General features: G+C 39.6%; 1 protein-coding gene across 4 annotated transcripts in view; it reads left to right on the forward strand.

The window, feature by feature from the left end:
• The window catches only part of MPDZ (multiple PDZ domain crumbs cell polarity complex component), a 116345-nt gene extending 89677 nt beyond the window's left edge, over positions 1-26668 (forward strand). For all 4 annotated transcript variants that reach the window (XM_070742566.1, XM_070742564.1, XM_070742567.1 and 1 more), the window contains 13 exons: positions 440-626; positions 2398-2543; positions 3827-3910; positions 4053-4246; positions 5564-5711; positions 7460-7546; positions 8942-9038; positions 13089-13132; positions 18085-18207; positions 19609-19713; positions 24132-24244; positions 24704-24827; positions 26007-26668. In XM_070742566.1, coding sequence (XP_070598667.1) covers positions 440-626; positions 2398-2543; positions 3827-3910; positions 4053-4246; positions 5564-5711; positions 7460-7546; positions 8942-9038; positions 13089-13132; positions 18085-18207; positions 19609-19713; positions 24132-24244; positions 24704-24827; positions 26007-26153 — 1599 coding nt within the window. In that variant the 3' untranslated portion in view covers positions 26154-26668. The remainder of the gene's footprint in view (positions 1-439; positions 627-2397; positions 2544-3826; positions 3911-4052; positions 4247-5563; positions 5712-7459; positions 7547-8941; positions 9039-13088; positions 13133-18084; positions 18208-19608; positions 19714-24131; positions 24245-24703; positions 24828-26006) is intronic.
• The last annotated feature ends 209 nt before the right edge of the window (positions 26669-26877 follow it).

Raw genomic sequence — 26877 nt, forward strand, 5'->3', positions numbered from 1 at the left:
CATGTCAAACAATCAGATGATTGTTGATCAGGATGAGAATCATTGATGTTTAGATAAACATTTAAAATATCTCCTTTTATGAATGAATGTATGTGTGTGTGGTATGTATGTATGTATGTATGCATACATGTATGTATGTATAACATATTTGCTGATAATGAAAAGGAAGGGAGACTAGTATATACATACATACACACAAGCACATAGACGGACATATCACTTTTTTAGCTGATACATTGGCAATCATCTCTTGGCAGAAAAAAACATATTCTAGAAATGGCCATTCAGTCAAATATTTGTTCAAATACATAGGATTTGCTTTCTTCTTAACAACTTAGCTATAATTCTTCTGCTGAATATTATACAGCCGTATGTTTGTTACATGGCAATTTGTCTTGTTCAATATTTCTTATTACCTGTTTATTATTATTTCAACAAGTTTATCAGTTTGCTGAAAACCCCAAAGCCCAATGTGAAGCTCACAATTAGTTCAGTTGAACAGGAAGGCTTGGCAGTTCCCCAGCCACTTTTGTCAACTTACAGCACCACTTTGAGTGAGGGGACCAATATCCAGCCATTACCAATTGTTCCATCATCTGAGTCACCGGAATCAGAGTTAATTAAAAGTAAGAATTTTCATTTACTCCATGTTTTTTTAAAAAGTGCACTGGTTCATATCAATATGCATGTATGCCCATAACCACCTACCAATTATTAAATCAGCCATTAACCTATACCTCATTGTCTTGGTATTTCAAATGTCCTCCTTTGTAAGATTTAAACAAATTATAGCGGTACCTCTACTATTTCGTTCCATGACCAGGTTCTTAAATAGAAACGTTCTTAAGTAGAAGCAATTATTCACATAGGAATCAAGGTAAAAGCAAATAATGTGTGCAAACCCATTAGGAAAGAAATAAAAGCTCGAAATTTGGATGGGAGGAGGAGGAGGAAGAAGAGGAGAAGGAGAGTCACTGCCGAAGGAAGAAGGCGAGGTGAGGTGAATAAAAAAAATCTAAAACTTTAAGGCTTAAAAAAAAGAGGGACTCTGAGGCGACAAGGAAGAACATGCGCCTCCAATACACCTGGCGCAAGGCTGCCTGCCATACACTGGCTGCTACTGCTGCTACCTGCTGCCTCTTCCTTCCCATGCTGAAGGGCTAACCTCTCCTCTCGTTCGTTCACTTTGTAGCTGGTGCCTTTCCTTTGCAGTGGTGACTCCTCGGCTGCCCAGAGCAAAGGGAGCATTTCTTTTATCTGGGCGCCGGCAGAGGTTTATTCCCTGTCCAAGCACCCAGAGAAAGGAAGCGGCTTTGTTTGCTCTGGACTGCCAAAGCCTCCCTAAGCGCCACCAAAAGGCTCCTCTAGCAGCCCACATGGCCAGGATTAAAGGTGGAATGGCAGGAAACTGGCCAAGCCTTCATGACACTCTCAAATTTCCTGGGAAATTTTTCCGGGCTCAGGTTCTTAAGTAGAAAATGGTTCTTAAGTAGAGGCAAAAAAATCTTGAACACCCGGTTCGTATCTAGAAAAGTTCTTAAGTAGAGGCGTTCTTAAATAGAGGTACCACTGTATATAGAAATCAATATGTCCCATTTCTTCTTTTTGGTCTTTTTGGTTCAGGTAATCTTCAACTTGTGACCACAATTGACCCCAAAATTTATGTTGCTAAGTAAGAGAGTTGTTAAGTGAATTTTAACCCATTTGACCTTTCTTGGCACATCTATTAAGTGAATCATTGTGGTTTAGTGAAACAGACTTAGCAATTGGCTTTGCTTATCAGAAGGTTGCAAAAGGTGATCACGTGATCTCCAACACTACAATCTTCATCAATGAGTCAGATGCCAACTGTCTGAATTTGGATCATGCGATCATGAAGATGCTACAATGGTCATAAGAGTGAAAAATGGTCCTAAGTCATTTTTTTCAATGCTGTAACTTTGAACGGTCACTAAACAAACTGTTGTAAATTGAGAATTAGCTTTATAATTAACCAATTGTTAAGTTGAAATATTTGTATGATTATTAAATGTATTCAGTTGTAAAACCAATGGATTTGTCTCATGGTCAACTGGCTCTGTAATGGTATGACATACATTATTATATTACTGTCTCTTGTAATGCTGCAGAAATATATCTCAAAGATGATTTTCATTTAAAATCAAAACTTTATTGAGGAAGTGTATACCTTGCAGTTGTTGATGTTTTGGTATATCCTAATTCGTAATTTCACTGAGAACATATATCCATGGACTTAATAAATTATGTTATGTTAATAAATTAAGTTATGCAGTAGCTACTCTCAACATGGCTTGAGTGGTACTCTTGATATAAAACAACAAACAAGTATTCTTAGAATTAAAGATTATAACCAATTCTTCTAATTTGTGTTTTTAGATGAAAGCAGGTCTTCAACTCCAGCTATGTTAGCTTCTGACCCAGCCACTTGTCCAATCATCCCAGGTTATGAAACAACAATCAGTATCTCCAAGGGACGTACTGGTCTAGGGTTGAGCATTGTGGGAGGAGGTGACACATTACTGGTGGGTAAAAAGTATTTATGTAATCCTTATACAATCTCTAGCTAACATTTCTAATGCAAAAAAACAATGTCCCATTGCATGCAATGGCACTTATTCTGAGATATGTGGATGTAAGATTACAATGTGAGATCTATATAAAATAACTTGAATAAATGAATTTAAATAGAATATATATTATTGGAAGTCAATTTAAATCCTTAACTACATAAAGCATTAAAACCTTAAAAAATGGCATGCCTCTGTTACATTTTATTCCTATACATTCCTAGTTCTATTAAATATTTGTATACTTTAGAATTCATAAGTTACAAAAGTTTTTAAAGTGTTAGATTGTCACACTGTGTAGCAAAATATATCAGAGGCTTCACAAATGACTGCATTTTGCTGATTCAAATAACTTTTTATAAGCACAACAAAAAGATTTCTACAATACCATGTATTTTCACAGACTGCATTGCAGGAGATATTTTTACAACAAAGTACAGTGGAGAACTGGCTAAACCATGCCCTTCTTCTTCCTCAGTTTCTGGACATGCTCAGTCAATACTTCACTTTGATTGGCAGACAAGATTCAATGACTAACCATGTTCTGATTGGCTCTCCCAGCCAGGAACAAATCTCAACATAGATTCCCCCCTTTCTTTTTATTTCAACACATTTCATATTTTTTAGGTATAAATATATCTACAATGTGATGTAAAATGTTCCGATTTGTAGTATTCATTAAAAGGTACTTAAGCTCTCAAGAGGGCCCAGTGGCATAACGGCTAAGACACTGAGCTTGTTGACTAGAAAGTTGGCTGTTCTGAATTCAAGCACCATATGACAGGGCGAGCTCCTATTACTTGCCCCAGCTCCTGCCAACCTTGCAATTCGAAAGCATGCAAATGCAAGTAGATAAATAGGTACCACTTTAGAGAGAAGGTAACAATGTTCTGCATGCTTTAAGTTATAATCATGCTGCCCACATGACTAGAAAACAGAAATTAATACTCTCCTGCAGAGTTGGACATGACTGGGGAAAACTATCCCATTTTTAAAAATTAAGATCTTATTTCTCTTTTGTTCTTCTGTTCTTAATATGTTTCCATCTTTAGTTTCTAATAATAAACTATATCATCAGAAACGTATTTAAAAATACATTTGCATAGAAACTTCTGAATCTTAATATGAGTGTGTGTGTTTTTCCTTTCATTCAAACTCTCTTCTTTACCTTAAGATAGTTGCAATGCATGGTAAAAAAAAGTCTAACAACTCAGTGATATAATCTTTCAAATCTACAGGGAGCAATTATTATCCACGAAGTATATGAAGAAGGAGCAGCATCTAAAGATGGGAGACTCTGGGCTGGTGATCAAATCTTAGAGGTACAGTATTAAACATTACACAACTTACGGAATCCTTCTGTGTAGGAAATAGAAATGATGTGGAGAAAAAGGCAGTTGCGGAGATCTATGTTATTTTTGTGGTCAGCGAATGTATTCAGCTTTCATCGTCTATTCATCTTAGGTGAATGGTATTGACCTAAGGAATGCAACACATGATGAAGCTATAAATGTTCTCAGACAGACACCACAGAAAGTCCGCCTGACTGTTTACAGGGACGAAGCCCAATATAAAGAAGAAGACATGTATGATGTTCTGAGTATCGAATTACAAAAGAAACCGGGCAAAGGACTTGGATTAAGTATTGTTGGGAAAAGGTAGGTACAGAGAGGATCTTCTGAAATTCATACAATGTAATTTGTGCCAGAAACAAGGTTTCTAAGAAAGGGAAACCCAACCAAATAGTACGAGTTAGGTTTTAATTTCAGTGTACTCTTGGCTTCCTGCTTAATTATCAGTTATCTTCTGTATTAAAAAATATTTTCAGGTCAACACAATAAAACAGTTTATTATGGGAATGGGGTATAAGGGAGTGGTATAAGGTACAACAGCCTTGAATTACTCACCCAAAAGACTTGATTTTTTTTTTGACAAAACCTAGAACAATCCAAATATTTTAGTTTATCTTAGTTTATGACACAACCAAAATAGTTTGATTGTACCCAGTGGTACAAACCAGAAAATACGTATTGTTATGTGCATGAAACAACCACACTGTAGTTTAAAGGTTCAATCAAACTATTTTGGTTGTGTCATAAACTAAGATAAACTAAAATATTTGGATTGTTCTAGGTTTTGTCAAAAAAAAAAAATCAAGTCTTTTGGGTGAGTAAGTCAAGGCTGTTGTACCTTATACCACTCCCCCTATCTCTTCTATATATCTTATGCACCAGCAGGGCATTGTCTACCTATCACTACCCTTGAATTTAAGGTGTGACATATGCTACAAGTCAATCCGCCCTTTCCCCCAACTGGAAGATTACAGATGTTTTTCTCCTGCTAACATTAAATACAGTTGTGTCTCGTTAAGCCAAACTTGTGTGTTTGTGGTAGTAGAAATCTGTATGGGCTTTAAAAGGTATTTCTTATTTAGTGCCTCTGACATAATCCTGACTCTCAAATTAATTTCTGAGATGTTTTTTACCGAATAAATTCATGATAACATTTTTAATAATTTTTTTAATAAAATGAGATATTATAAATGTATGAAATATGTAGAAATATCTGTCACAAATTTATTAAAATGTAAAATTAATATTAAATAAAGCATATTATTAGTATTTTATTGTATTTCATATGATTATAAACCTCTTATAAATGTTCTAAGGATGATTAAAACAGTGAGTTAGAATGTATGTCTACAAATAATAGAGATAGAAACATAGAAGACTGATGGCAGAAAAAGACCTCATGATCCATCTAGTCTGCCCTTAGACTATTTTCTGTATTTTATCTTAGGATGAAATACAGAAAATAGTATAAGGGCAGACTAGATGGATCATGAGGTCTTTTTCTGCCATCAGTCTTCTATGTTTCTATGTATCTGTCTCTATTATTTGTAAACATACATTCTAACTCACTGTTTTAATCATCCTTTAATCATCCTTAAACACACATGAATATTGCATTTGTAGAAATGACACTGGAGTGTTTGTGTCGGACATTGTCAAAGGAGGTTTAGCGGATCTGGATGGAAGGTTAATGCAAGGAGACCAGATATTAATGGTGAATGATGAAGATGTTCGAAATGCTAATCAGGAGACAGTGGCGGCCTTATTAAAGGTATGCTAGATTTGAGATAAAATGATATTACGTTAATTCAGAAGCTGACCCAGGCCCTCTGGTTGAAACTCCAACTGTTGCTCATCCTTGATTTGATTTGGGTATAATTATTTTGATAAAAATCAGATAAATGTATTGGGATTGCTACCCCTTTTTAATATACTTTATACAAAAGCTGTATACTCTTCTTTTAATGACCACCTCAATTAGAAGCCATTAATCAAAATCATAAACAGGAATTAAAAAAATCATTTCCCAATCCTTGTGCAATTTATGTCCAAATTCAACACTCTTGACAATACAGTGATCCCTCGATTATCGCGGGGGTTACGTTCCAAGACCTCCCGCGATAATCGATTTTCTGCGGTATAGTGGTGCGGAAGTAAAAACACCATCTGCGCATGCGTGCCCTTTTTCCATGGCCGCGCATGCGCAGATGGTGGAGCCAGGGAGCGACAAAAGTGCGGAAGCCGACAAAGATTGCTTTGAATGTCGGCTGCCTCCGCCCCCCCAGCACCCGCCCGCCCGCCGTTCACCCGCCCGCCCGGCCGCTCGCTCGCTGCTTGCACGTTCACCCGCCCGGCCACTCGCTCGCCGCTCGCACGTTCACTCGCCCGCCGTTCGAGAGCAAGAGGGGGAGAGATAGAGAAAGAGAGAGAAGGAAAGAAAGAGATGAGAGAGGAAGGAAGAGAGTGTGAGAGAGGAAGAAGCAAGATAGAGAAAGAGAGAGAGAAAGAAAGATGAGAAAGGAAGGAAGAGAGTGAGAGAGAGGAAGAAAGAGAGAGAGAGAAGAGTGGAAGGAAGAGAGAGAGAAATGATAGAAAAAAGGGGAGAAAAAAAGAGAAATGAGAAAATGATTGAAGCAGAGAATGACAGGAAAGAAAGAGAAAGAGACAGAGAAGTGACTCTTGGTGATGACGTATGACGTCATCGGGTGGAAAAAACCGTGGTATAGCAAAAAAACCATGGAGTATTTTTTAATTAATATTTTTTGAAAAACCGTGGTATAGCGTTTCGCGAAAATCGAGGGATCACTGTAATGCATTCTGATGTGAGTAACAATGGTGTACTACATGAGATAATTTTATTTGAATGAAATGACAAAATCCAGTGATCTTAACAGCATCCCTCCCTCCCATTCTGTATACAGTAACATATTCACTTAGTGACCATTTCACTTAACAATCTGGTTACTGGAATAGAACTCAGTCAGTAAATAAAAAATGGTTTTGTTTTTGTTATTTTTTAAATGAGTGATATAATCCTAGTCCTATCATATGTGTTTCCCAGTATAAATCAGATGAAGGAATTGAACTGAGCCATTAGCTTAGATTGATTGACTGATTTCATTGGAGGAGCGGGGGAGTCAAACTGGTTATTACATTTTAAAAAGCAAACAATATTGTACTCACTGCTATTACAATTATACATGATATTTTATTTAGATTTAACCTTAACTGCGGTACCATTTGAAAAAAAGTTTCTATTTAAATGACTTCTTCAGTTTGACAGACCTTTAAACTGAACCTTTAAATGCAAACAATAGGTGTGAAGCATGAGAAATATTTAATGCCCATTTGGGATTTTAAGTTTCAGTTATCCAGTCCCAATATTGATTGATCCTATTATACAAATTATGCAGATTTTTTCAATTGCATCCAATGGCAGATTGGTTTCTTTCAACTAAGAAATGACTTTATTGATCACTGTTCAAGACCATTGTCTAACCAATTGTGTCTTCTTCCTAGTGCTCATTGGGTGTCGTTAAACTAGAAGTTGGAAGAATAAAGGCAAGTTCATTTCATTCAGAGAGGAGAATGTCTCAGAGCAGCCAGGTTTGTAACTATTTGCACTGATTTCATTGGGGGAGCGGGGGAGTCAAACCGGTTACAGTAGAACCCCGACTTACGAGACTAATTGGTTCCGGAAGGAGGCTCGTAAGTCAGAACGCTTGTATGACGAAACATTGTTTCCCATAGGAAACAATGTAAAGTCAATTAATCCGTGCAACAACAACAAAAACCGCTGCCGCCGAACGCGGAAGTTAGCGTTCAGAGACAGCTGCGAAGCGGCGCGCGTGTTTTAAAACGTGGCAGCTGTCTTCTGAAGCCGGAACGCTAACTTCCGCGTTCGGCTTCAGAAGACAGCTGCAAAGCGGCGCGCGTGTTTTAAAATGTCACAGCCGGCCTGGGGGGCTCGGGGGGAAGCCCCTGAGCCCCCCAGGCCGGCTGCCACATTTTGCAGAAGTTAGCGTTCCGGCTTCAGGAGACAGCTGCGAAGCGGCGTGCGTGTTTTAAAAGGTTGCAGCCGGCCTGGGAGGCTTGCCAGCACCCCCCCCCAGCCCCCCAGGCCGGCTGCAACCTTTTAAAACACGCGGGATACGAGCGCCAAGGAGCTGTCTCCTGAAGCCGAACGCGGAAGTTAGCTTTCGGATTCAGGAGACAGCTCCTTGGCGCTCGTATCCCGAATGTGAGCTCGGGAGGCGAACAAAAATGTCGCTCCCCTCCCAGCTCTTATCTCGAGTAGCTCGTAGGTAGAGCTGCTCGTATGTCGAGGTTCCACTGTATTACATTTTAAAAAGCAAACAAGGGAAATTTGATTTTGTCCTAACATGATTTTTCTGTAGAGTATTATCAAAGGTAAAACCCCCAACTAAATTCCATAATTGGTTGAAACGGCCCCAGTTAAATACCTTTAAAAAGGATATTTAGAAAACCGGTTCACAAGTTGTGTATGTCAAAATTTATCTACTAGCACGCTGAACCTCAAATTGACATTTTTATATTTTTTGTTGTTGCAATTAAAACAGAATAAATCTTCAGAACTGTATTGGTATAGAGATAGAGGGTGTAAAATTGATCATCATTTTTTCTAATGACTTTACAATACCTACAGTTAGGATAATTGCTTAAGAATTCTATTCAGTAAGGAAAATAATATGTGTAATATGAAATCACGAATATTTCTTCTTATGCATTTCTCTCTACCTGTGTTCAATATTTAAACCATACCAGACAATTTTCCAAATCCACTGTTTTAGTTGAATATATTGTAGCCTGTATTATTTTTAGATCCAGATTTTTTATCTTTGCTCTTCTAGAAAGCATGTCTTGGATCCAAACTGGTAGGTATATTTGCAAAAAAAATTATGTGTGATGCTAAACTATTAGATAGTATTGGCTTAGAAAGAAAGCAATAATTCCAGAATAATTTTGATGTAATTCTCTAAGGTCAGTGAAGGAAGTGGCAGCCTGACATCATTCAGTTTACCAGGTGGTGGATCCAACCTGCCTGAAAGTTATGAAAGCACTCTGAAGAAGAATTGCTGTAAGTTTCACTAGTGATTATTTATATTATGTGTATATATAAAACTGAAATACAACTCACGCATCATCATGAGATCTCCAGAATCGTAAAGCCTATAAACTTGAAACTTGGCATGTATGTTCCTCTTGGCTTCTAGGTACTTGCTAAGAAAGGATTTTTTGAAATGACCATCAGATTATTAGTATCTGTTAGACAGTATGTAAGAATATATACTGCTGCTAAGGAAGTAGACGTTCTACTCCCTCTCCCCACCTGAAAAGAACTCTGTTCCAACTGCCAGTGGGTGTGGCCAGGACATGACTCATCTGCCCTGCAGACTGAGAGTTTAGACATTCTACTCCATGCTAAGGAGTTAGATGTTCTACTCCCCCTCCACATCTACAAATAACCTCTGTTCCAACTGCCAGTTGCCTTATATTAACACGCTCTGATGCTACCCCTTTACTAAACCAGGTGTGGGCATGGATAGTGCATGACTCATCCAACCTGCAGCTTCTGTGGGGCAAACCTGAGGGCAGGCCAGAGGGAGAGAAGGGGATACGAGAGGATCAATGGGGCCAGGCTGAGGGAGATAGGAGAGGAGAGGCTTCTGTGGGTGCAAGCCTGAGGGAAAGAAGGGAAAAGGAGTGGCCAATTGTAACTACTCATTAGTTTTCAAGCTTTAACTATCAGTTTATCAAGTCCAGTCACATAGCTCCATAGCGAAGCATGGGTATCCAGCTACTAGTATTATATATTGGCTGTGCTATAAAATAAATGAAGTTCTAATTGATGTCCTGTGACAAAATGTGAACAGCTTTAAAATGATTTATTTCTTATAAGTACAGATAGACCTTGAGTTGCAACTGCAATTAGCACTGGGATTTCCATCACTAAGCAATGCAGTTGTAAAGTGTCATTTTGAGTGAGTGCACCGCTTAGTGATGGCAGTCTCTGTTACCATAGGTTAAGCAAAGATCGTGGAATATTAAGTGAGGATCCGCTTGCAACTCTCTGTCGCCTTCCAACCAAAGTCAGTGTGGAAGCTGGCAGGGAGTCACAAATCGTAGGTACCTTTCAAGCAGGCTAGCAAACAGGTATGTGGCTGCTGCTGGATGCGAATGAGTGCAAGGGAGTGTGCAGGTGGCCGGAGAGACATTTGCATTGGAGCTTGGGATAGCTGCATCTGGGTGAGGGAGGTTAAATAAGGGTTTGCAAGTCGTTGGGGAGTCGAAGTATGAGCGTGGCAAGGCTCAGAGAGAGTATGTGAAGCGCAGAATGAATGCAGTGAGGCTCAGCAAGGCATGATACAAGCACAGAAAGGCATGGGTTAATTGCTGCTTGTGGAGAAGAATGCATGAACTACGGGGGAGATACAGTTGGCAGTTCTGTGTTAGCAAAAACTTCAGAAGAAAAGGATTTAGAGGTAGGGATTTCTGACAGTCTCAAAATGGGTGAGCAGTGTGGTCGGGCAGTAGGAAAAGCAAGTAGGATGCTTGGCTGCATAGCTAGAGGTATAGCAAGCAGGAAGAGGGAGATTGTGATCCCCTTAAATAGACCGCTGGTGAGACCACATTTGGAGTACTGTGTTCAGTTCTGGAGACCTCACCTACAAAAAGATATTGACAAAAATTGAACGGGTCCAAAGACGGGCTACAAGAATGGTGGAAGGTCATAAGCATAAAACTTATCAGGAAAGACTTAATGAACTCAATCTGTATAGTTTGGAGGACAGAAGGAAAAGGGGGGACATGATTGAAACATTTAAATATGTTAAACGGGTTAAATAAGGTTCAGGAGGGAAGTGTTTTTAATAGGAAAGTGAACACAAGAACAAGGGGACACAATCTGAAGTTAGTTGGGGGAAAGATCAAAAGCAACATGAGAAAATATTATTTTACTGAAAGAGTAGTAGATCCTTGGAACAAACTTCCAGCAGACGTGATAGATAAATCCACAGTAATTGAATTTAAACATGCCTGGGATAAACATGTATCCATCCTAAGATAAAATACAGAAAATAGTATAAGGGCAGACTAGATGGACCATGAGGTCTTTTTCTGCCGTCAGACTTCTATGTTTCTATACCAGTGTTTCCCAACCTTTTTTGAGCCGCGGCACATTATTCATATTTTCAAAATCCTGGGGAACATTGAAAGGGGGGGGGCGGCGGGCTAAAGAAAAGTTTGGACAAAAAAACCCTCTCTCTTCCTCCCTTTCGCTCTATTTCTCCCTTTCTCTCTTTTCCTTCCTTCCCTTCTTTCTCTCTCTCCATCCCACTTTCTTTCTTCCTCTCTTTTTTGCTCTCTTTCTCTCTCCTTCCTTCCCTTCCTTTATGTCTTTCTCTCTCCCTTGCTCTCTCTCTCTCTCTGTCTCTCTTGCTATCTCTTTCTTGCTTTTTTCTCTCTTTCTTGCTCTCTTTCACTGTCTCTTGCTATATGTCTCTTTCTTTCTCTTTGCCTCTCTTGCTATCTCTTTCTTTCTTTCTCTTTCTCTCTTTCCCTCTCTCTGTCTCTCTTGCTATGTCTCTCTTTCTTTCGCTTTCTCTCTCTCTCTGCCTCTCTTGCTAAGTCTCTTTTTCTCTTGGTATGTCTCTCTTTTTCTCTCTCTCTGCCTCTCTTGCTATGTCTCTCTTTCTCTTTCTCTCTCTCTTTCTCTATCTCTCTTTCTCTGCCTCTCTTGCTGTCTCTCTTTCTCGCTCTGTCTCTCTTTCTCTGCCTCTCTTGCTATGTCTCTCTTTCTCTCTCTCTCTGCCTCTCTTATATGTCTCTCTTTCTTTCTCTCTCTCAGCTGACTGCAAGCGGGAGCCCTGACGGCGGCAGCTGGACGTGCTGCTGGACACTGTATATGCCAGGCCCGCAGCGCCAGCATGTACGACGTCCAGCAGCACGTCCAACTGCCACCGTCAGGGCTCCCGCTTGCAGTCAGCTGAAAGAGAGAGAGAGAGAGAGCTCCCTCTCGCCGCCGCCTGGAGCTCCCTCTTGCCGGCGCCATCTCCCCGCGACTGCCTGCAGCCGCTGCAGCCGCCACCCCCCTCCCACCGCCAGTGCCCTCCTGCCGGGCCACAAAGGACACTTGCCGCCGACGCCATGGAAGCTCCAGCTGGGCGGGGCGCTGCCGGTGCCTCCGTCCTGGGGCTCCCACTCGCAGCTGTCCCCTGGCTCCTGCCTGATGCCGCGGTTTCTGGCGCTCTCCTGCTGGGCCCCAAAGAAGGAAGGTGGGAAAAAGGCACGAAGAATGAAGCTCTCCTTCTTCCTTCCTGCCTTCCTTCTTTGGGGCCCAGCAGGAGAGCGCCGAAAACCGCGGCATCGAGCAGGAGCCAGGGGACAGCTGCGAGCGGGAGCTCCAGGTCGGCACCATCAGCGCCCCGCCCAGCTGGAGCTTCCCTAGGAGCTTCGCGGCACACCTGGCCATGTCTCGCGGCACACTAGTGTGCCGCGGCACACCAGTTGGGAAACGCTGTTCTATATAGCATCAGCACAGCAAGATTTGGGAAGGGTGTATGGTTGGGGGGCGCACAGTGCAAGCTGAAGAAGGCTCAGGGAAGTGGTGGCAAATAGGAGAGGCTGAGTCCAAGCACAAGGCTCCAGAAAGGCTCACAAGGGTGTGTGGATGAGCACCGAGACAGGTGCAGAGGGACTGGGAGCTGACCTAGGTGGGGAAGACTTCACTGAACAACTTGTGACCTTCCCTGCTGGCTTCCCCATTAATTTTGCTTGTGGGAAGGCAGCAAGGAAGGTCACAAATCGCGATCACATGACTGGGGACATGGCAACTATCATAAGTTCCAGACCGTTGCCAAGCATTTAGCTTGGGGTTACAAGAGCATGAAAGTGCAAAGACAATAAACAATATTTCCTCTAGGCATTTCTATAATATAACCAAAGCAAATTTTTTTTCAATGTTGTAGAAAGGAGATGAGCACCAACCTAAAAGCATTTTTCTATGTCTGCTCTGAAAACAGTAGCTATTGTCTATTGATATTGTTGTATCTGCTCTAAAAAGGAATGCATGAAAATTCAGACGTTTGAAATAAAAAAGTTACAACTATAATTTCTTTATTTTTAATAGTGGCATCTGAAATACAAGGATTGAGAACAGTTGAAATAAAAAAGGTAAGTAGGTATAATAGGAAAGCATTGCAGGAAAATACCCCTGAATAAAATTTTCAGTGAAAAACTAGGTTTTAAAAGAAAACGTTTGAATTTATACTAAACATCACTGTTTTTCATCCTGTGGGTTAAGATTTAAAACATTTTTTTCTAACTTTTTTGGGGTGATTGTTCCCTTAATTAAGAATGACATCAGCTTTGTTCTTATTTTTCTTTCAGAATTGTGATTATTGCTTTCTCTTTTTCCTTAAAAATAGACCTGATGTTCATTATATAACTATTTAGATATCTGCAGAGGAGGGTTTCTTTTTTTAAAAAAAAACTATTAAAAAAATAATCTGATACTTTCTTGGTTCACTTCATATTACAAGGCACCCAATTCATTTGATAGAAGCTTCAGAGCCTGTTCACCACAGGGCGGAGCAGGCTTGTTATTCAGGAAATGGAAGCCCACAGCTCCCTTGAGGATGCAAAATGATATGCATGGTAGTCCATATGGGTGATGTTTGTTCATAAACTTCATATTATTTTGAAACATAACATAGTAGTTATGCGTGCATACCTGTGTGTGTGCACCAGCAAAGTAAGAGTAGCAGCAATCTTTAAAATCTGCTTTAAAGAAAGATAATTTTCTACAGAAAGCTTTTAAAATGTGCAAAAGGATCAGAAGGAGGTAAACTGCACTACCTCCTTTCCTCTATAGAAATTTTCCCAAAGAACCAAGGTTTTTTTACTATCCACTTGCTTTGGAAAGGGCATAAGAGGTAGATGGTTATGCCACCTGGGCCTTTAGATGTTGATGCTGAAATCCTTGAGCTCCAAGTTTCCTGGGGCAAGTTTTGATCTTGTCTGCAGCAGCAAGTTAGTGCTAATGAAAACCGTCTGCTAGAGTGACTAATTTTTATTTATTTATTTATTTATTTATTTATTTATTTATTTTATTGGATTTATATGCCGCCCCTCTCCGCAGACTCGGGGCGGCTCACAACAATGGCAAAACAATACATAGTAACAAATCCAATACCCACCAATCCAATTACAATTTTAAGCTAAAAAATTCATAAAAAACAACCCCAGAATATTAAAAAACAAGCACACAATCAATCCAACACCAAAACAACATGGGCAAGGGGGAGATGTTTCAGTTCCCCCATGCCTGACGGCAGAGGTGGGTTTTAAGGAGTTTGCAACAGACAAGGAGGGTGGGGGCAATCCTCATCTCAGGGGGGAGTTGGTTCCAGAGGGTCGGAGCTGCCACAGAGCAGGCTTTCCCCCTGGGTCCCGCCAGACAACATTGTTTAGTCGATGGGACCCGAAGAAGGCCAACTCTGTGGGACCGAACCGGTCACTGGGATTCGTGCGGCAGAAGGGGTCCCGAAGGTATTCTGGTCCAGTGCCATGAAGGGCTTTATAGTTCATAACCAACACTTTGAATTGTGACCGGAAACTGATCGGCAACCAATGCAGACTGTGGAGTGTTGGAGTAACATGGGCATATTTGGGAAAGCCCATGATTGCTCTCGCAGCTGCATTCTGCACGATCTGAAGTTTCCAAACACTCTTCAAAGGTAGCCCTATGTAGAGAGCGTTACAGTAGTCGAGCCTCGAGGTGATGAGGGCATGAGTGACTGTGAGCAATGACTCCCGGTCCAAATAGGGCCGCAACTGGCGCACCAGGCGAACCTGGGCAAACGCCCCCCTCGCCACAGCTGAAAGATGTTTCTCTAATGTGAGCTGTGGATCGAGGAGGACGCCCAAGTTGCGGACCCTCTCTGAGGGGGTCAATAATTCCCCCCCCAGGGTAATGGATGGACAGATAGAATTGTCCTTGGGAGGCAAGACCCACAGCCACTCCGTCTTGTCTGGATTGAGTTAAAAGAACAGTCAGTGGTAAGGTTCACAAATAGTTGTGTTCACTTTAATCAAACACATGATTGACTTACTGCTTTTCCATCAAATATGATGAGTTAGTAGTTATGTCCGTGTTGTAACTTTCACTAGAATTGGAACTATTTTTGAATGGATATGTGCCATAGGTCAGTGTAGTCCACTAACTTAACTAGGGAATAGCAGATAATCATTTTACTTCCTTTTGTATCTGGCATGTAGTATTGTTTCATTATTAAAATATTGGGAAAGTTTTGATACATAAATTGCTTGAATACCAATTATAATTTCCACTGGCATTACATTTTAAATCTTTCTGAAATGATTTTAGTTACATTTTAAAAAATAGACATAGCTTTTGAAACTGCTGTTTATTTAATAAGACATTCCATATTAGATTTTGCAAGACGAAACAAGTGTACATACATTAAAGTTGTGGGTAAAAACATACACTAGAGGGAGCAAGATTTTATAGGATTATACAGTATTACTTCTCTTCTATTTACAGACATAAACATTTGAGCCATTCATTCAAATACTTATTATAGCGTTACCATTTTAGAGTGCAATTTAGATCAGTCAAAACCTCCATAGTCTGCAACCAGTATGGACTTGAGAAAAAAATACTTCTGTTTTCTTTTTGATTGCACAGAATATCTCAGAAGTAGATTTTATACAGACTCTCTTGGTCAATACACAGAAAACAAAGTAATTTAGTTAAAATAGCAATGAAGCAGCAACACAATAAGTACATATAGTATTTCTGGGTGCTCCTTGGAGCAGCTGTTGATTACTTATGAGGGCAGTCAAAGAGGGGCCTTAATCTGATTTCTAAGGGGAAGCTATTTCCAAAGAAAATGTAATAAATTCAAAGTATTGTGATCCTCAAAAGTAACTCCTGAGTGATTGCCATCTAGGTGAATAGTGATGAGTCATGAGTTAATCTTTTTATTTATTTATTTATTTATTCATTCATTCATTTATTTATTTATTTATTTTGTCCAATACACAGTGAGGGTTTTAGTGGGTGTATATATAGATATATATATGTGTATGTATGTATGTATGTATGTATGTATGTATGTATTTTATGTACGTTGAGAGCATATGCACCAAGACAAATTCCTTGTGTGTCCAATCACACTTGGCCAATAAAAATTCTATTCTATTCTATTCTATTCTATTCTATTCTATTCTATTCTATATATATATATATATATATATATATATATATATATATATATGTATATATTTTCGTAAATTTTCACGGGTATATGTATGTAGATTGTTCTGAGTTCGGGTTTTGCCCTGTGTAATGTTTTGCATGTCTATGCGACGTTTCGGTGAAATCACATTCACCATCTTCAGGCTGGAGTTCCAATCTTTGTGTTGTTTACAACATTTACAACAACACAAAGATTGGAACTCCAGCCTGAAGATGGTGAATGTGATTTCACCGAAACGTATATGTCAAATGTTTTATACATGTATATGTATATATGTATATATGTATATATGTATATATATATATGTGTATATATATATATATATATATATATATATATATATATATATATATATATGTCAAATGTTTTTTTAGCTGGAATTTTAAAATTAAGGGAGACTAGGATGGTCTCATTTCAGTCTTGTTCTGGCCTCATCAGCTAGCCACACCCTTCCTTACTGGGATTTGATCCGGTGGACTCTGCCTTGTAAGGCAGAGAATTACAAGGCAGAGTCCACCGGATCAAATCCCAGTAAAGAAGGGTGTGGCTAGCTGATGAGGCCAGAACAAGGCCGAAATGGGACCATCCTAGTCTCCCTTAATTTTAAAATTCCAGCTAAAAAAACATTTGACACATACAGAATATAGTTGTCGGCTATAAATAAAATTAACTGCCTTGAAATGGTCCTGGGTTGGACCTAGAGGCAAAAAGGAGCTGTGACGTTCCTTCAATATACCAGGGTGATCCGACATTATATATATATATACACACACACACACACACACACACACACACAGAGAAAAATACATGATGAAGGTTATAGAGGAGATACTCATAGTAAAATATATCTAAGAAATAATAGAGAAGAAGATACAGTAATAGAACATATCAATGAAAGAATAGAAGAAGAGATAAAGGAATAGAAGAAAGGTATAGGAGATATAGGAGAGTAATAGGACAGGGGACGGAAGGCACTCTAGTGCACTTGTACACGTCCCTTACTGACCTCTTAGGAATCTGGATAGGACAACCATAGATAATCTAAGGGTAAAGTGTTGGGGGTTTGGGGATGACACTATGGAGTTCCACGCTTCGACAACTCGGTTACTGAAGTCATATTTTTAACAGTCAAATTTGGAGCGCTGAATATTATGTTTAAATCTGTTGTGTGCTCTTGTGTTGTTGTGGTTGAAGCTGAAGCAGTCGCAGGCAGGACGTTGCAGCATATGATGTTGTGGGCAATACTTAGATCTTGTTTAAGGCATCTTAGTTCTAGGCTTTCTAGGCCCAGGATTGAAAGTCTAGTCTCGTAGGGTATTCTATTTCGAGTAGAGAAGTGAAGGGCTCTTCTGGTGAAGTATCTTTGGACATTTTCAAGGGTGTTAATGTCTGAGATGCGATACGGGTTCCAAACAGATGAGCTGTATTCGAGAATCTAACAAGCAGTTAGGCCTCCTATCTGCTGCAGATAGGAATGCAGCTGACACATTGAAGAAAACTAGATAACAGCCCTTCTGGCAACTGCCTCCATGTTTCCTTCTAGCAATAATTATGACTTCATTTTGGTTTGTGAGGAAAATTGGCCACGGTTTTTGAAAAGGTGCTTAAAAATAAGGTCAGAGTTTCTGCTCTGTAAGAGATATAATGACTAGAAAGTCTCATGATGTGATTCTTGAGGTTATCATATTAACATCTAAAATTTAATTTTGTCTTCTACATTAAGCCAAAGCCAGCTAATCTGTCATGATTAGAACCTGCCTTTAGCAACAGAACAAAGTAAACGTTTATTTATTGATTCCTAAACCACCTATCTCTCTGTGTTGTTTGTGTTTGTTATAACAGGGTCCTTCAGATTCTTTGGGAGTTAGTATTGCTGGAGGAGTGGGAAGCCCTCTTGGTGATGTTCCCATTTTTATAGCCATGATGCATCCAAATGGAGTTGCAGCACAAACCCAGAAATTGAGGGTAAGAAAAAAAATTATAATACTATTCTTGTTTCAAGTAACTTGATCCAATGTTGTTTTTATTGGCGTGTTAATCAGGTAAGACAATGGTAAATAACCTGTAGTTGGCTGCTTGTGGCCTCTAGCCACTATATAATGGCTTCCAAATCACCTCAAATCATATGATTAAAGTTCAGCAGAAGAACTATCAATTGTAAGTGACAGTGACATAGTGGTATGATTGTTTCTTTGGTTTAATGATTAAAGATACAAAATGGAGATTGTAAAAGGGTCACTGTTGTGGGATGGGCAGCCATATAAATTATTTGAATAAATTAATAAAAGCTTTATGAATCCTAGAATGAGTATCTGTACTTTAATGCCCCATCTTTCCTCAAAAGACCAAATCAGCTGAAAAAATTCCTAAATTGTGGTATCCCTACCATACCACCTGTTGACTTCAGGGGCCAGAAAGCTTTAGCCAAAAGACATTCCGTTCCATGAGGGTTGACCATATTTAATGTAAGTAAAGGTCATCTTTGAAAAAGAAAACACCAAATTAGGGATAAGATGCTTCGCCAATAAGTATGGGAGTTTGGAAAGTTCTACTGAAAAATTGCAGAAATGGGAGCAACTCTTCAATTTATCCAATTAAAAGAACGTTTTTGTTTCTGGATTCCCAATGACTATCTTATTTACAGGGAGTCCTTGACTTAAAACTGGTTGTTTATCCACAGTTTGACATTACAATTGATCCTCCCAGAACTAATTACAACTCAATCACCCAAAGTCATATGACCACATTTCAGGTACTCAGCCACTGGCCTGCATTTATGACTGTTTGCAATGTCCTGCAGTAATGCGACTACTATTTACAAAATTTTCCCAAAAAGCTGATCTTTATTTCTACTTTCCGGCAAAAAAAATGACCCATAACGACCAGTGGATTTATGTCCACCATGGCAAAAAAAGTCATTAAATCCGATGCTCTCACATGAATGCCCTACTTAACATTGTGATTTACAATTGTAATTGCAGGGTCATTTATGGTCTTAACTTTAGAATTATCTGTACCAATCAAACTAAGCCACTAGGTTTTACAGTTTTATATCACAAGGTCCAAATCCAATCAAATATCAGTTATATATTACAACTAAAGCAACTACAATTTATTATATTCAAGATCCACTTTTTAATTTTGGAAACATGGAAGGTATTTCTAGTTATTAATATGAGCAATGGCTTAGCAGTATATATATATTGGGATACTATAATAATTTTTGCTTGTTTAAGAAACACCCTTATGCTTGGGATTTATTGGGAGGGAAGGTGTGAATTAATGGCTTTGAAATAATTTGGTATGATAGATTATTCCTCTTCCACTCCACTCCCACCTCTAATATACCTCACTTTCATCATCTAGGTTGGAGATAGGATTGTGAGCATTTGTGGAACGTCCACTGAAGGCATGACTCATTCACAGGCTGTCAGTTTGCTGAAGAATGCTTTGGGCACTATTGAATTACAGGTAGGAATGTTACCTGCAACTTAATATGTACAGGTGGTAGAATTCTTCTTCCAGTTATTCATATTATGATTTATATATTGTGATGGCTACAGGAACCATATGGCAGCCCCATAAGATAGATTCAGATAAGGAAATGAACTGCACAGGAGGCCTGAAACTATTTTTATTGAAATTCATTGTAATAACAGAATCTTGTAAATAGGCTACTTCTCCTCCCCTTCTTATACTAAAAGGGAGCAACCTTTCTGGACTAGTTTCTTTTTAAAAATGAATACTTTATTAAATTGGTGCAAAACATGAGATATAAAAAAACCCACACAAAATTAAGAAAAAGTATAGGAGAAGAGATCAAGATCACGTGAAGTGTTAATACCACTTTATAAGGCCTTGGTAGGGCCACATTTAGAATACTAAATTCAGTTTTGGTCGCCACAATGCAAAAAGGATTTAATATATAACTTTTATATTCTATATACCGTATTCTGTATTGGTTTTTAGAAAAAAAACAATACTGTATTTTTTGGAGTATATAAGATGGACCTTTTTCCTCCCTAAAAGAGGCTAAAAATGTGAGTGTGTATTCTACTACATTCTACTCTGGGTACAGAATGGGTGTAATGTGGGTGTGTATTCTTCTACATTCTACTCTGAATGTAGCTTTTTCTAAGCTTTTTCCCCCCAGCCCTAATGATCATGCTAATGATCTTCCTGGCTCTTACCTTGTAGGCTTTTTTATTGTTACTCTCTCCAAATAATGTATTTCCATCCCTAAGTCTTTGTAGTCTTTTTTTTCATTGTTCTACTTGCTCCAAATACATTTCTTTCTAGCCCTAATGAGGTGCTAATTGTCTTCCCAGCTTGCTGGCTCTTTGTTACTCTCTCCGAATAATGTCTTTCCAGCCATAAATCTTTGTCAGCTTTTTTTCATTGCCCTACTGAATAAGTTTCTTTCCAGCCCTAACAAGTTGCTAATGGTCTTCCCAGCTTGCTGGCTCTTTCATTGTTACTCTCTCTAAATAAGGGGGGGGGGGGGTTTAGCCATAACCAGGGGATAAAATAATGTGCTGAAGCTGACCAGACTAAGGACACTGGCCAGATGAATACCTGGCAGGCAGATCCCCCCCACATTTTCCTCCCCCAAAACTAAAGTGTGTCTTATACTCTCATGCGTCTTATACTCCGAAAAATATAGTACAGTGATACCTTGTCTTACAAACTTAATTGGTTCCGGGAGGAGGTTCGTAAGGTGAAAAGTTCGTAAGACGAAACAATGTTTCCCATAGGAAACAATGTAAAACCGATTAATGTGTGCAAACAAAAAAAAATCGCAAAAACGGCGCTCCACTGGGCGCCGCCACCCGGCTGTCACGTTTTGAAACAGCTGGGCACTTCTTGGCGTTCTCCCGAATGCTGAACCCGAAAAGTTTGGCAAAAGTTTGGGTTCGGGAGAATGCCAAGAAGCGCCACTGCCCGGCTGTCACCCGGAAGTTTGGCAAAAGTTCGGGTTCGGCGTTCGGGTTCTGGAGAACGCCAAGAAGCGCCGCCGCAAAGGAGACGTCCTTCCTGGAGTCCACGGTTCGGCCGTCCAGGAAGGACATCTCTGTGACCTCAAAGCTCCGCCCCTGGAATTCCCTATTGGGATTCCCCACCTCTGTTTGAGCCTCCCGACCAGCCGACAGCTCCACGGCTCTTCTGCAAAGGGGACAGCCGGGTGGCAGCGCTTCTTCGGGAGAACGCCAAACCCAAACTTTTGCCAAACTTTTTACTCAGGCAAATCATTGACATGTAAAACTGTCTCTTTCCAATTTTTCCTTCGTTTTTCATTTAAGCTTTCCTCAGAAAAAGCCACTAAATGGAAGAGAACAGAAGGGAAAGTGGGGACATGATCGAAACATTTAAATATGTTAAAGGGTTAAATAAGGCTCAGGAGGGAAGTGTTTTTAATAGGAAAGTGAACACAAGAACAAGGGGACACAATCTGAAGTTAGTTGGGGGAAAGATCAAAAGCAACGTGAGAAAATATTATTTTACTGAAAGAGTAGTAGATGCTTGGAACAAACTTCCAGCAGACGTGGTTGGCAAATCCACAGTAACTGAATTTAAACATGCCTGGGATAAGCATATATCCATCCTAAGATAAAATACAGGAAATAGTATAAGGGCAGACTAGATGAACCATGAGGTCTTTTTCTGCCGTCAATCTTCTATGTTTCTATGTTTCTAAGGCAACCAAGTTTGTGAGACTTATCATTTCTCTTCTATGAAAAGCTTCTTGAGATGAATCCAGGCAATAGTTCAAATATATTTTCATCAAGGTTATTTTTACTCTGTATATTTATAGTACCTTTTGAAAGCTGCACAATAATCTGCAATCAGTAGGTCTTTTAAGATACATTTGGAGCATAAGTTGAAGCACAAGGTATTTTGCAGCTGATCACATCATCACCCAGGTAAATTTGCTTTAAATAGGCAAGCATCTGTCCAAGCCACTGCTGTGCAAATGACTGCTCATTCCTCTGTGTGATCAGCTGCAATTAAAAATGTTCTAAACATCTTTATTTGGAAACCAGGCATATGGCTAATGTTATCATACCAGCAGCAAGTCTTGGGCATTTATATCATAAATCTTAACATTCTGGATATCATTGCTATATTTAGATGTTTTAAAATGGTTATAAGTAGGAATATGTTGCTTTAGGGAGTTGGTTCTATTTGAAACTAGACATAATAATAATATTTGTCTATATGCCATGTGTATTTATGGAGGCTTAGGGAAATACATGTAACACTTCACTTACGAAAAATCCATGAAAAGCTACTTATGACCAGGTTTCAATTTATCGCTGCTACAGTGCCCCTCCAGGGTTGTTCACCCTTATGACTGACACAGGGATGCTACAATGGTTCTCTCTCACACACACATACACACATTTCCCTGACCCATTCCATCAGCTTCTTGCAGGCCTTTGACTTTCTCCCAACCCAGTCACTCAGCCACCCAGGTTTGTGGGCCAGGCATTCTTCCTATCCTTCAGGAGCCTGCAGAAATCCTGAAGGGCAGGGAGTGGATTAGGGGGTGTATGAGAAGATTGGGAAGGCCTGTGCCAAGTGTCCTAAGGCATCCCCCATATTTGAGGCACCCATTTAACAAGCCATACATTCATTTAATGACTTCATCAGGGAAAATAGGGAAGGAGCTGTCCAGTCAGCGTAGCAGTGGAAGTTATGTGCCGGTGCCTGGAGGCTGTTGGGGTCTGGATGGGTGTCAACAGACTCAAACTCAACCCTGATAAGACGGAGTGGCTGTGGGTTTTGCCTCCCAAGGACAATTCCATCTGTCCGTCCATTACCCTGGGGGAGGAATCACTAACCCCCTCAGAGAGGGTCCACAACTTGGGCGTCCTCCTCGATCCACAGCTCACATTAGAGAAACATCTTTCGGCTGTGGCGAGGGGGGCGTTTGCCCAGGTTCGCCTGGTGCACCAATTGCGGCCCTATTTGGACCGGGAGTCACTGCTCACAGTCAGTAATGCCCTCATCATCTCGAGGCTCGACTACTGTAATGCTCTCTACATGGGGCTACCTTTGAAAAGTGTTCGGAAACTTCAGGTCGTGCAGAATGCAGCTGCGAGAGCAATCATGGGCTTTCCCAAATATGCCCATGTTACACCAACACTCCGCAATCTGCATTGGTTGCCGATCAGTTTCTGGTCACAATTCAAAGTGTTGGTTATGACCTATAAAGCCCTTCATGGCACCGGACCAGAATATCTCCGGGACCGCCTTCTGCCGCATGAATCCCAGCGACCAGTTAGGTCTCACAGAGTTGGCCTTCCCCGGGTCCCATCAACTAAACAATGTCGTTTGGCGGGACCCAGGGAAAGAGCCTTCTTTGTGGTAGCCCCGACCCTTTGGAACCAACTCCCCCCAGATATCAGAGTTGCCCCCACCCTCCTTGCCTTTCCTTAAAACCCACCTCTGTTGTCAGGCATGGGGGAATTGAGACTTTCCCTTCCCCCTAGGCTTATAAAATTTATGCATGGTATGTCAGTATGTATGATTGTTTCTTAAATTGGGTTTTTTTAAATTAACTTAAATATTAGATTTGTTTACATTGTATTATAATTGCTGTTAGCCGCCCCGAGTCTACGGAGTGAGGCGGCATACAAATCTGATTAATAAATAAATAGATAAATAACCAAACAAACATTCAGATGCTTTTGTAGGTACAATTATGCCTCTTAATATAGAGCATTTTGGAGTTCTTCATGAAGTTTGAGGATATATATTGAATATAGCTTCTATGCCTTTAAAACACAGAATATAAACAATTCAGAGCAATTTTTGTTTTGTAGAGCTGTATCAACCTTCCATATAATCTGTATACTCATTTGCTTATGTTTAACACTAACTTACAGGTTGTAGCTGGTGGAGATGTCAGTGTCATAACTAGCCAACAGCAGGATCCACCAATATCTAGTCTAACATTTTCTGGTCTAACATCAAGCAGCATCTTTCAGGATGATTTGGGGTGAGTTTATCAACTTAATAGTGGTTAATATGCCCTTTTCTAGCTTGACTATCAAATCCACAGTAAAAAAAAAGTACTTGAATTCAGTATTGGTTCTATTTTAAATTGGCAACAGTCAATTGACAAGCTTGAATGTCAGTATTTTTATGGTTAGGAAAGTTGTTTGACAGTCCATTATTTTGGTGAACATAACAAAAATGTGACACTGAAAGGGTTTAATACAGAATACTAGTAATACATAATAGTGGAGGAGGATGAGAATTGTCAGCCCAAATCACTTCATTGCAAGATGAAAGTGTCCTCATTAAAGATTATTGACTGATGCACATATATAGTTCTAGAGATATATAATACAATGTTTAGTTTGTTTTGTATATATGTATGATAAGACCATAAAGCATGTGGATCTATTGCTAAAGTGAGCAGAACAATGAGACAACTTTTGTGTGTGTGTTATAGGCCCCCTCAATACAAAACCATCACTCTGGATCGAGGACCTGACGGCTTGGGCTTTAGCATTGTAGGTGGATACGGAAGTCCTCATGGAGATCTGCCCATTTATGTTAAGACCGTATTTGCAAAGGTAAGAACTTGATACCAAATTCATTTGCTAGATAGTTGTTGTGTTTTAAATCCAGACATATAATTGGTCCTTTCTGTCTTCTCTAAAATATTTATTATGTGCTTCCATCATCTGTGTCGATTCTTAGCATAGATATAGATAATCTAAAATGATTGGTAGATTGACCTAGACAGCAGAAGGCAAATCATTGCCTTCAACTGGGATTGGTGTGACCAAAGGCAAAGTATTATGCACTCCAAACAATCTAGAATAGAGGTTTTCAACCCTTTTCATGTCATAACATGCATTTCACAAGCAGAACTTCCAGGTAGCAAAACCCCAAATCCCATGGTATTACTGGGACTGGGAAGAAGAAATAGAGATAGTTCACCTGTGGTGATGTCATGGGAGATTGGGTTCTGGTTGAAAGGCTCTCCTGTATTCTCTTTGCCTGGTACCGGTGCGTGCCACATTGTTTGAAAACTGCTGATTTATAAAGTATGAGATGTCTCAACTCTAGCTCTTACCTTGCTTTAGTGTGTTGTTACCTTTTTCCTGCATATCTTGCACTACATGTGTGATACACTGACTTAAATGCCCAACAGAAATAAATAAACAAAAAAGATAGAAATTTTGATAATGCCTCCTATTTCATTATCTGAAATTTAACACAGAGTACTATTATCTCTGCAGTTCTCATGCATCTAATATTTGTATGCTCCAGGGCCTCCTTTCATTTTTGTGCATCCTGGAATCTTTCTACACACACACACACACACACACACACACACACACACACACACAGGATTTTTGTATTATTCAGAATTTGTCCACAAATTTAAAAAATGCATTAACATAATCCTAGGAAATGTCCTACAGTTTTTTCTGCTGCAACTCATTGTTTAAGGCAAGAAGACTGTAATGAAGAAATATTTGAGGTGAACAAGATCACAAGTTGTAAGAATTGATTACTAGGTATTTAAAACCTTAATTCCTGATTTTGTCCTCCTGGAAAAGCAGCCCATTGTTACAAAAGAACCCCATTGTAACAAAAATCCCCATGGTATATGAACTATATTGGTTGGAGTCAGTCCAATTGTAAAGCCAAAATGAAAGAAATTATGGTACAGCCTGTGGCTTACAGTTGGACACCCTATATGTAATTCTATAAAATAACAAAAATTTCTTTAAACATTGCAGGGCGCAGCAGCAGAAGACGGGCGCCTTAAAAGAGGGGATCAGATCATTGCAGTCAATGGGCAGAGCTTGGAAGGGGTCACCCACGAGGAAGCTGTCGCTCTTCTAAAAAGAACAAAAGGAACTGTGACTTTGACTGTTCTCTCTTAAGTCCCATCTCCAAAGATGAGATGGGGGTTTGTTTACTGCCAGGCTGTTTTTAATCAGGAGTGAAAAATAACGAATGGTCATTTTTTAATCCACAGTTAAATATATCGTTGAATTACAGAGAATGGCTTCTGTAGGATAAGAAAGTGACAAAATTTGAAAGCAGTAGTAATAAAATCAGAGTAGGAAAAGGTTAAACAGAAAGGGGCAAATGTATGGTGTGATAATCTGACGGTGCATGTTGTGTGATTGTTGAGGGATTTGCAATGGGGAATTCTCTGGAGGATACAAAATTTTGGCTATTGGTTAATAGCCAGGGTTAACTTAAAGGTCTCAAATGTATATATTCATTTGATTTAATTTTAATAGTATCCCTGCACCCAACATGAGAACTGAGACAAACTATTTTCTGGAATAATGGAGCTTAAGAAAAACAAGAAAGAAAGAGACAGAGAGAGAAAGGAAAGGAGAGAGAGAGAAAGGAGGGAAGAAAGGAAGAAAGAAAGAAAGAAAGAAAAGTTTCCTGATCCTTCATAGAACTATTAAACTGAATTGATCTTCATGTTCTTTCTTAAATAGGAACATTTCATTTGGAGACAGGACATATCTGGTAGAAACCTAACTGTTTCAGAGTCCTTCAGAATATAATATTCTTTCTCTTCTTTCTTTGTGGGGTCATCAGCAATGATAAACAAGCCCTTCACAATCAGGATTACAAATTGCCTTT

This window comes from Erythrolamprus reginae, chromosome 2, assembly GCF_031021105.1.
Source record: "Erythrolamprus reginae isolate rEryReg1 chromosome 2, rEryReg1.hap1, whole genome shotgun sequence".
NCBI lineage: Eukaryota > Metazoa > Chordata > Lepidosauria > Squamata > Dipsadidae > Erythrolamprus > Erythrolamprus reginae.